The sequence below is a fragment of the Dendrobates tinctorius genome, unplaced genomic scaffold (assembly GCF_039654945.1).
Source record: "Dendrobates tinctorius isolate UK_male_01 unplaced genomic scaffold, ASM3965494v1 ptg000183l, whole genome shotgun sequence".
NCBI lineage: Eukaryota > Metazoa > Chordata > Amphibia > Anura > Dendrobatidae > Dendrobates > Dendrobates tinctorius.
The window spans coordinates 9,203,968-9,217,105 of NW_027361850.1; the positions used below are offsets into that span (position 1 = coordinate 9,203,968).

Below are 13,138 nucleotides of genomic sequence, written 5' to 3' on the forward strand. Positions count from 1 at the left end.
ATGACCTGGAGAATCATAATGGCAGGTCAGTTTTACCGTTTAGTGAACCTGGCGAAAAAGCCAAACTAAAAACAAGTGTGGGATTGCACTTTTTTTGCAATTTCACACTTGGAATTTTTTTCGGGTTTTCGAGTACACAACATGGTAAAACCAATGGTGTCGTTTAAAAGTAAAACTCGTCCCGCAAAAAATAAGCCCTCACATGGCCACATTGACGGAAAAATAAAATAGTTATGGCTCTGGAAAGGGGAGCGAAAAAAGCTCCGGGAGTGAAGGGGTTAAATAGCTCTTTGGTCGTGGAGAGGTTGGAGTATGATTGAGAGTGTGTGGAGAGGTGTCTTTTATACAGGTAACAAGCTCAAACTGGTGCAATTAATACAGGTAATGATTGCAGAGTAGGATGGCTTTTAACCCCTTCCCAACCAGTGACACAGCGTGTCATGAAAGTTAGTGCCAATCTGACCAATGACACATATGCCGTGTCATGACTTGAAAGCCCCCTGCGGGTCGGGTGACAGGGGTCAATGAAAGGTCACCTGACCCGCAGGTACAGGGGCTTTGTACTTTGACCCCCCCTGGGGCTGCGATCGCTCTGATAAACGTGAAACAGCCAAACAGAGCGATAGTAATATTTCATCAATGAAATTTGATGAAATATTACAATCCAGCCATGGCCGATGCTGCAGCTGGAGACACCGATCCGCCCCCCCCCCACACGGCTAACAGGGACGATCTGCCCCCCGCCACCGTCTGACGGCAGCAATCTGCCGCTCCCCCCACCTTCCGATCACCGTCCCCCCCCCCCCCCCGGTACCTCCTGACTCCCTGCGTCGCTCCCAGTGTCCCTCCTCCCTCCTGCATGGGCGCCGTCATCTTCCAAAATGGCGGGCAGATTCCAGATTCCATCCATTCATTTTGATCTCTCTGATAAACTCTCACAGTGATCAAAATAAAAAAAAAATAGTAAATCACTGCCCCCCTTATCACCCCCATAGGTAGGCACAAATAATAAAAGAAAATATTTTTATTTTTCCATTAGGGTTAGAATTAGGGTTGGAATTAGGGTTAGAATTAGGGTTGAGATTAGGGTTAGGGGTGTGTTGGGGTTAGGGTTGGGATTAGGGTCAGGCTTGTGGTTATGGTTGGGATTAGGGTTGTGTTGGAGTTAGGGTTATGGTTAGGGATGTGTTGGGGTTAGGGTTGTGGTAAGGGGTGTGTTGGGGTTAGGGATGGAGTTAGAATTGAGGGGTTTCCACTGTTTAGGCACATCAGGGGGTCTCCAAACGCGACATGGTGCCACCATTGATTCCAGCCAATTTTGCGTTCAAAAAGTCAAATGGTGCTCCCTCCCTTCCAAGCCCATACGTGTGCCCAAACAGTGGTTTACCCCAACATATGGGGTATCAGCGTGCTCAGGAATAATTGCACAACTTTGAGGGTCTAATTTCTCCTTTTACCCTTGGGAAAATAAAAAATTGGGGGCTTAAAAATTATTCTTGTGGAAAAAAAATTATTTTTACGTCTCTGCGTTATGAACTTCTGTGAAGCACTTGGGGGTTCAAAGTGCTCACCACACATCTAGATAAGTTCCTTGGGGGGGTCTAGTTCCAAAATGGGGTCACTTGTGGGGGGGGGGGTTTCCACAGTTTAGTCACATCAGGAGCACTGCAAACGTAACATGATGCCCACAGACCATTCCATCAAGTCGGCATTTCAAAACGTCACTACTTCCCTTCCAAGCCCCGACGTGTGCCCAAACAGTATTCCCCTCCACATATGGGGTACCAGCGTACTCAGGACAAACTGGACAACAACCTTTGAGGTCCAATTTATCCTGTTACCCTTGTGAGAGAAAAAATTGCAGGCTAAAAATCATTTTTTTGAGGAAAAAAAATGGATTTTTTATTTTCACGGCTCTGCGTTATAAACTTCTGTGAAGCACTTGGGGGTTCAAAGTGCTCATCATACATCTAGATAAGTTCCTTGAGGGGTCTAGTTTCCAAAATGGGGTCATTTGTGGGGGAGCTCCAAAGTTTAGGCACACAGGGGCTCTCCAAACACGACATGGTGTCCGCTAACGATTGGAGCTAATTTTCCTTTCAAAAAGTCAAATTGCGCTCCTTCCCTTCTGAGCCCTGCCTTGCGCCCAAACAGTGGTTTCCCCCCACATATGGGGTACCAGCATACTCAGGACAAACTGGACAACAACTTTTGGGGTCCAATTTCTCCTGATACCCTTGGGAAAATAAAAAATCATTTTTGAGGAAAAAAAAATGATTTTTTATTTTCACGGCTCTGTTTATAAACTTCTGTGAAGCACTTAGAGGTACTCACTACACATCTAGATAAGCTCCTTGGGGGGGGTCTAGTTTCCAAAATGGGGTCACTTGGGGGGGGGGGGGGGTGGGGGGGGTTCTCCTGTTTAGGCACATCAGGGTCTCTGCAAATGCAACATGATGCCCACAGAACATTACATCAGTCTGCATTTCAAAATGGCGCTCCTTCCCTTCAGAGCTCTCCCATGCGTCCAAACAGTGGTTCCCCCCCACATATGGGGTATCGGTGTACTTAGGACAAATTGCGCAACAACTTTTGTGGTCCAATTTCTTCTGTTAGCCTTGTGAAAATAAAAAAATAGCAGGCTAAAATATTTTTGAGGAAAAACAATGATTTTTTATTTTTACTGCTCTGCGTTATAAACTTCTGTGAAGCACTTGGGGGGGGATTCAAAGTGCTCACTACACATCTATAAAAGTTCCTTAAAGGGTCTAGTTTCCAAATTGGTGTCACTTGTTGGGGGGTTTTCACTGTTTAGGCTCGCCAAACGCGACATGGTGTCCGCTAATGATTGGAGCTCATTTTCCTTTAAAAAAGTCAAATGGCTCTCCTTCCCTTCCAGGCCCTGCCGTGCGCCCAAAAAGTGGTTTATGACCACATATGAGGTATCGGTGTACTCAAGAGAAATTGCCCAACAAATTTTAGGATCCAATTTATCCTGTTGCCCATGTGAAAATGAAAAAAACTGGGGCTAAAACAAAATTTTTGTGAAAAAAAAAAAAAGCGCTTTTTTTTTTTTTTTTAAGGATCAATTTGTGAAGCACCTTGGGGTTCAAAGTGCTCACTATGCATCTAGATAAGCTCCTTGGGGGGGGGGGTGTCTAGTTTCCAAAATGGGGTCACTTGTGGGGGAGCTCCAATGTTTAGGCACACAGGGGCTCTCCAAACGCGACTTGGCAGCCGCTAAATATTCCAGCATATTTTCCATTCAAAAAGTCAAATGGCGCTCCTTCCCTTCTGAGCCCTGCCGTGCACCCAAACTGTGGTTTATGACCACATATGAGGTATTGGTGTACTCAGGAGAAATTGCCTAACAAATTTTAGGAACTATTTTATCCTGTTGCCCATGTGAAAATGAAAAAAATTGATGCTAAAAGAAAATTTTTGTTGGAAAAATTAACATGTCCATTTTTTCCTTCCACATTGCTCAAGTTCCTGTGAAGCACCTGAAGGGTTAATCTTCTTGAATGTAGTTTTGAATAGCTTGAGGGGTGCAGTTTTTAGAATGGTGTCACTTTTGTGTATTTTCTGCCATATAGGCCCCTCAAAGTGACTGCAAATGTGAGGTGGTCCCTAAAAAAAAAAAAAAAATGGTTTTGCTGTAAAAATGAGAAATCACTGGTCAACTTTTAACCCTTATAACTTCCTAACAAAAAAAAAAAAAAAAAATTTGTCTCCAAAATTGTGCTGATGTAAAGTAGACATGTGGGAAATGTTATTTGGTAACTATTTTGTGTCACATAACTCTCTGGTTTAACAGAATAAAAACTCAAAATTTGTCAAATTTCTGATTTTTTCACAAATAAACGCTAAAACTATCGACCTAAATTTACCACTAACATGAAGCCCAATATGTAACGAAAAAACAATCTCAGAATCGCTAGGATCCGTTGAAGCGTTCCAGAGTTATTACCTCATAAAGGGACACTGGTCAGGGATTGCAGAAACCGGCCTGATCATTAAGGTCAAAATAGGCCTGGGTAAGGAAGGGTTTAAAAAAAAAAAAAAAGCTAACAGGTCTGTGAGAGCCAGAATTCTTGCTCGTTGGTAGGTGATCAAATACTTGTTTCTTGTAATAAAATGCAATTTAATTATTTAAAAATCATTAAGTGTAATTCCGTTATTTTTAGATTCTCTCTCACAGTTGAAGTGTACCTATAATAAAAAAAAAAAAAAAATATATATATAGACCTCTCCATTCTTTGAAGGTGGCACAGCTTGCAACATCAGCAGTGTATCAAATACCCATTTTTCCCACAGATATATCTATACCTACACTTAAAAAAAAATAAATGAATCATAGACAAGTTGACTCCTATACATCCTTTATTGCTATGTTCTTAATTTAAGGCACTGTGTGAAGAGAGGAGTAGAATTATAGCACTGTCTAGTTAGAGAGCAGAAATTTTAGAAAATGGGGGTCGTTCTTGACACAGCGATGGTCCTTTTCAATTTGTTCGTTAAATAGAGAGATTGCTTGTGCAGCTCCGATTGCAATCGGCAGTTTTGATCTATTTTTTGCCAGGCTCAATTAGATTTAAGCGGAAACCAACCCCCCGAAAATGAGTCAAAATTTTGTTTGAAAATAAATTTGTTCAGCATAATTTCTCGACAGCCCCAAATTGTTGCTTTATTTTAAATACCTAATGAGTAAAAAAAAAAAAAAAAAAGTAAATACTGCTTATGCGCAACCACCTCTTCAGTGAGGTTTGATATCTAGCTTCAGCAGTATTAGAAGCTTTATTGACATGATGAATGCAGTAGTCTTTTTTTTTTTTCTAAAATGGATGAGCACCACATAGGGGCAAACAGCAGCAGAGGAATTAGCGAGTGTACTCAGTCCTCAGTTTATAATGCAGTGCCCTACTCTTGTGCACGAAATTTGGGGCCTGTAGACACACTCCGGGGATGGCTGGGGATCAATGCACTGAAATGAATGAAGACAAACAAAAATGAATGGTGATATAAACCAAATTAAAGAAAAATAAGACACCACAGAAGGACAGCCAAACACGGAAAAAGAACAGCAAACATAAGCCAGAATTATACAGAAAGATGAGAACACATGAAATATTTGTGCTCAATAACATCTAAAAATTATTATTTTATAGGAGATTTTATTTAGAAAAGATAGTAAAAGATTACGGACGATGCAGACATAAGCAATGACAGCAGCTCAAGTTCATTCATAATTAATGGTTTCTTTATCAGACTGATTAACAGCATATAAATTATTTGTACTATTACATAAACGCCAGCTATTTCCATAAATATCACAGAAATATAACAAGGTCTTTACTGCGTGCTTTGGAGAAAGCTGCCAGGATGCTTGCAAACACAACGTCTGGAGACTGGGAAGCATCCACCGCTGTGTGGATTCCATGTTTCTGATAGTAGTCCACCAATGGTGAGGTCATGGTGTGATAGGCCTCCAGCCGAGATTTCAGAGTGGCCTCATTGTCATCAGAGCGTCTTATAAGTGGTTCACCAGTCACCTGGGTAGGGGAATGCACATTCAAAAGGTAAGATCTTGACAAATGGGTATTTTAGAATTAATCTAATGCAAAACTAAAAGAACAAACAATAGTGATTGTCAAATTTTTACATTTATAGCCTTATACCAGCTGTAAGTATGGCTTTCACAAGGCTTGTTTCTTCAGTGCTTTTACATCTTGTAGTCAGATCCATCATTAAAGAAGTACAATTAAGCTTGTTCACATGTGGCTTCTTTTTGCCGCTCCCCCCCCACAGTGGGGGAGGGGGAGTTGGGAAGCAGAGTTTTATTATGGCAGCAAAATAATGATTTCTAAAATATTCACAAGCTGTTTTTTATTTTAAAGTTACAGCATACCAATTCTTTCAACTTCTGTGCTGCGATTTTTTTTATTTTGTTTTTTTACTAAAAAAAGTATGAAAAATTTAACCCCTTTATGACTGAGCCTCATTTTTTTAAATTTGACATGTATTACTTTGCGATAATTAGAACGCTTCAACTGACTGAGAATGTTTTTAGTGACATATTGTACTTTGTAAAATTTGTTTGATATGACTTGCGTTTATTTGTGAAAATATTATTTTAGCAAAAACTTCACAATTTTCAAACTTTTAATTTTCCATGCCCTTAAGCCAGAGAGTTGTCATACAAAAAAATAGTTAAGAATTAACACTTACCGCATGTCTACTTTACGTCAGCACTAGTGTTGAGCATTCCACTTGCTGTATCGGAATTCCGATACCGACATCCGATATTTTTTCAATATCGGGCATCGGAATCGGAAGTTCAAAGTTGATTGACAGCCGAAATGACGTCATCATGATGCGCGGTGTGTGCGCATCATGATGCGCCGTCATTTCGGGCCTTCCGGGGGTCTCTGCCGGCCTGCCGGGGGGCTGTGTGGACTGCCCGGGGTCTGTACCGGCCTGCCGGGGGGCTGTGCTGATGTCCGGGGGTCTGTGGAAGCATCGTCCGATGGGACTACAAGTCCCATCTGGCGATGCCTGCTACCATGACAGTGATTGACACATTAGCCAATGATGGGACAGTAGTAGTCCCATCATCCGTCTAATGTGTTAAACTACATACATACCACATATATACTACATGCATGCTACATACCACATGCATGCTACATACCACATACATGCTACATACATACCACATACATGCATGCCACATGCATGCTACATACATACATGCTACATACATGCATGCCACATGCATGCTACATACATACATGCTACATACATACATGCCACATGCATGATACATACATGCCACATGCATGCCACATGCATGCTACATACATACATGCCACATACATGCCACATGCATGCTACATACATACATGCCACATACATGCCACATGCATGCTACATACATACATGCCACATACATGCCACATGCATGCTACATACATACATGCCACATACATGCCACATGCATGCTACATACATACATGCCACATACATGCCACATGCATGCTACATACATACATGCCACATACATGCCACATGCATGCTACATACATACATGCCACATACATACATGCCACATGCATGCTACATACATACATGCCACATACATACATGCCACATACATGCCACATGCATGCTACATACATACATGCCACATACATGCCACATGCATGCTACATACATACATGCCACATACATGCCACATGCATGCTACATACATACATGCCACATACATGCCACATGCATGCTACATACATACATGCCACATACATGCCACATGCATGCTACATACATACATGCCACATACATGCCACATGCATGCTACATACATACATGCCACATACATGCCACATGCATGCTACATACATACATGCCACATACATGCCACATGCATGCTACATACATACATGCCACATACATGCCACATGCATGCTACATACATGCCACATACATGCCACATGCATGCTACATACATACATGCCACATACATGCCACATGCATGCTACATACATACATGCCACATGCATGCTACATACATACATGCCACATACATGCCACATGCATGCTACATACATACATGCTACATACATACATGCCACATACATGCTACATGCATGCTACATACATACATGCCACATACATGCTACATGCATGCTACATACATACATGCCACATACATGCTACATACATGCTACATACATACATGCCACATACATGCTACATACATGCATGCTACATACATACATGCCACATACATGCTACATACATGCATGCTACATACATACATGCCACATACATGCTACATACATGCATGCCACATACATGCCACATGCATGCTACATACATACATGCCACATACATGCCACATGCATGCTACATACATACATGCCACATACATGCCACATGCATGCTACATACATACATGCCACATACATGCCACATGCATGCTACATACATACATGCCACATACATGCCACATGCATGCTACATACATACATGCCACATACATGCCACATGCATGCTACATACATACATGCCACATACATACATGCCACATACATGCCACATGCATGCTACATACATACATGCCACATACATGCCACATGCATGCTACATACATACATGCCACATACATGCCACATGCATGCTACATACATACATGCCACATACATGCCACATGCATGCTACATACATACATGCCACATACATGCCACATGCATGCTACATACATACATGCCACATACATGCCACATGCATGCTACATACATACATGCCACATACATGCCACATGCATGCTACATACATACATGCCACATACATGCCACATGCATGCTACATACATACATGCCACATACATGCCACATGCATGCTACATACATACATGCCACATACATGCCACATGCATGCTACATACATACATGCCACATACATGCCACATGCATGCTACATACATACATGCCACATACATGCCACATGCATGCTACATACATGCCACATACATGCTACATGCATGCTACATACATACATGCCACATACATGCTACATGCATGCTACATACATACATGCCACATACATGCTACATGCATGCTACATACATACATGCCACATACATGCTACATACATGCATGCTACATACATACATGCCACATGCATGCTACATACATACATGCCACATACATGCCACATGCATGCTACATACATACATGCCACATACATGCCACATGCATGCTACATACATACATGCCACATACATGCCACATGCATGCTACATACATACATGCCACATACATGCCACATGCATGCTACATACATACATGCCACATACATGCCACATGCATGCTACATACATACATGCCACATACATGCCACATGCATGCTACATACATACATGCCACATACATGCCACATGCATGCTACATACATACATGCCACATACATGCCACATGCATGCTACATACATACATGCCACATACATGCCACATGCATGCTACATACATACATGCCACATACATGCCACATGCATGCTACATACATACATGCCACATACATGCCACATGCATGCTACATACATACATGCCACATACATGCCACATGCATGCTACATACATACATGCCACATACATGCCACATGCATGCTACATACATACATGCCACATACATGCCACATGCATGCTACATACATACATGCCACATACATGCCACATGCATGCTACATACATACATGCCACATACATGCCACATGCATGCTACATACATACATGCCACATACATGCCACATGCATGCTACATACATACATGCCACATACATGCCACATGCATGCTACATACATACATGCCACATACATGCCACATGCATGCTACATACATACATGCCACATACATGCCACATGCATGCTACATACATACATGCCACATACATGCCACATGCATGCTACATACATACATGCCACATACATGCCACATGCATGCTACATACATACATGCCACATACATGCCACATGCATGCTACATACATACATGCCACATACATGCCACATGCATGCTACATACATACATGCCACATACATGCCACATGCATGCTACATACATACATGCCACATACATGCCACATGCATGCTACATACATACATGCCACATACATGCCACATGCATGCTACATACATACATGCCACATACATGCCACATGCATGCTACATACATACATGCCACATACATGCCACATGCATGCTACATACATACATGCCACATACATGCTACATACATACATGCCACATACATGCTACATACATACATGCCACATACATGCCACATGCATGCATGCCACATACATGCCACATGCATGCTACATACATACATGCCACATACATGCCACATGCATGCTACATACATACATGCCACATACATGCCACATGCATGCTACATACATACATGCCACATGCATGCCACATGCATGCTACATACATACATGCCACATGCATGCCACATGCATGCTACATACATACATGCCACATGCATGCCACATGCATGCTACATACATACATGCCACATGCATGCCACATGCATGCTACATACATACATGCCACATGCATGCCACATGCATGCTACATACATACATGCCACATGCATGCCACATGCATGCTACATACATACATGCCACATGCATGCCACATGCATGCTACATACATACATGCCACATGCATGCCACATGCATGCTACATACATACATGCCACATGCATGCCACATGCATGCTACATACATACATGCCACATGCATGCCACATGCATGCTACATACATACATGCCACATGCATGCCACATGCATGCTACATACATACATGCCACATGCATGCCACATGCATGCTACATACATACATGCCACATGCATGCCACATGCATGCTACATACATACATGCCACATGCATGCCACATGCATGCTACATACATACATGCCACATGCATGCCACATGCATGCTACATACATACATGCCACATGCATGCCACATGCATGCTACATACATACATGCCACATGCATGCCACATGCATGCTACATACATACATGCCACATGCATGCCACATGCATGCTACATACATACATGCCACATGCATGCCACATGCATGCTACATACATACATGCCACATGCATGCCACATGCATGCTACATACATACATGCCACATGCATGCCACATGCATGCTACATACATACATGCCACATGCATGCCACATGCATGCTACATACATACATGCCACATGCATGCCACATGCATGCTACATACATACATGCCACATGCATGCCACATGCATGCTACATACATACATGCCACATGCATGCCACATGCATGCTACATACATACATGCCACATGCATGCCACATGCATGCTACATACATACATGCCACATGCATGCTACATACATGCATGCCACATGCATGCTACATACATACATGCCACATGCATGCCACATGCATGCCACATACATACATGCCACATGCATGCCACATGCATGCCACATGCATGCCACATGCATGCCACATGCATGCCACATGCATGCCACATGCATGCCACATGCATGCCACATACATACATGCCACATGCATGCCACATGCATGCCACATACATACATGCCACATGCATGCCACATGCATGCCACATACATACATGCCACATGCATGCCACATGCATGCCACATGCATGCCACATACATACATGCCACATGCATGCCACATGCATGCCACATACATACATGCCACATGCATGCCACATGCATGCCACATACATACATGCCACATGCATGCCACATGCATGCCACATACATACATGCCACATGCATGCCACATGCATGCCACATACATACATGCCACATGCATGCCACATGCATGCCACATACATACATGCCACATGCATGCCACATGCATGCCACATACATACATGCCACATGCATGCCACATGCATGCCACATACATACATGCCACATGCATGCCACATGCATGCCACATACATACATGCCACATGCATGCCACATACATACATGCCACATGCATGCCACATGCATGCCACATACATACATGCCACATGCATGCCACATGCATGCCACATACATACATGCCACATGCATGCTACATACATACATGCCACATGCATGCCACATGCATGCTACATACATACATGCCACATGCATGCCACATGCATGCTACATACATACATGCCACATGCATGCCACATGCATGCTACATACATACATGCCACATGCATGCCACATGCATGCTACATACATACATGCCACATGCATGCCACATGCATGCTACATACATACATGCCACATGCATGCCACATGCATGCTACATACATACATGCCACATGCATGCCACATGCATGCTACATACATACATGCCACATGCATGCCACATGCATGCTACATACATACATGCCACATGCATGCCACATGCATGCTACATACATACATGCCACATGCATGCTACATACATACATGCCACATGCATGCCACATGCATGCTACATACATACATGCCACATGCATGCCACATGCATGCTACATACATACATGCCACATGCATGCCACATACATACATGCCACATGCATGCCACATACATACATGCCACATGCATGCTACATACATACATGCCACATGCATGCCACATACATACATGCCACATGCATGCTACATACATACATGCCACATACATGCCACATGCATGCTACATACATACATGCCACATACATGCCACATGCATGCTACATACATACATGCCACATACATGCCACATGCATGCTACATACATACATGCCACATACATGCCACATGCATGCTACATACATACATGCCACATACATGCCACATGCATGCTACATACATACATGCCACATACATGCCACATGCATGCTACATACATACATGCCACATACATGCCACATGCATGCTACATACATACATGCCACATACATGCCACATGCATGCTACATACATACATGCCACATACATGCCACATGCATGCTACATACATACATGCCACATACATGCCACATGCATGCTACATACATACATGCCACATACATGCCACATGCATGCTACATACATACATGCCACATACATGCCACATGCATGCTACATACATACATGCCACATACATGCCACATGCATGCTACATACATACATGCCACATACATGCCACATGCATGCTACATACATACATGCCACATACATGCCACATGCATGCTACATACATACATGCCACATGCATGCCACATGCATGCTACATACATACATGCCACATGCATGCCACATGCATGCTACATACATACATGCCACATGCATGCCACATGCATGCTACATACATACATGCCACATGCATGCCACATGCATGCTACATACATACATGCCACATGCATGCCACATGCATGCTACATACATACATGCCACATGCATGCCACATACATACATGCCACATGCATGCCACATGCATGCCACATACATACATGCCACATGCATGCCACATGCATGCCACATACATACATGCCACATGCATGCCACATGCATGCCACATACATACATGCCACATGCATGCCACATGCATGCTACATACATACATG

General features: G+C 42.9%; 1 protein-coding gene across 4 annotated transcripts in view; it reads right to left on the reverse strand.

The window, feature by feature from the left end:
* Positions 1-4,365: 4,365 nt before the first annotated feature.
* The window catches only part of AK2 (adenylate kinase 2), a 38,974-nt gene continuing 30,201 nt past the window's right edge, over positions 4,366-13,138 (reverse strand). For 3 of the 4 annotated variants that reach the window (XM_073552016.1, XM_073552019.1, XM_073552018.1), the window contains exon 6: positions 5,155-5,552. In XM_073552016.1, coding sequence (XP_073408117.1) covers positions 5,331-5,552 — 222 coding nt within the window. In that variant the 3' untranslated portion in view covers positions 5,155-5,330. Of the gene's footprint in view, positions 4,985-5,154; positions 5,553-13,138 lie in introns of those variants that run through there. The other variant, XM_073552017.1, reaches the window with a different exon arrangement.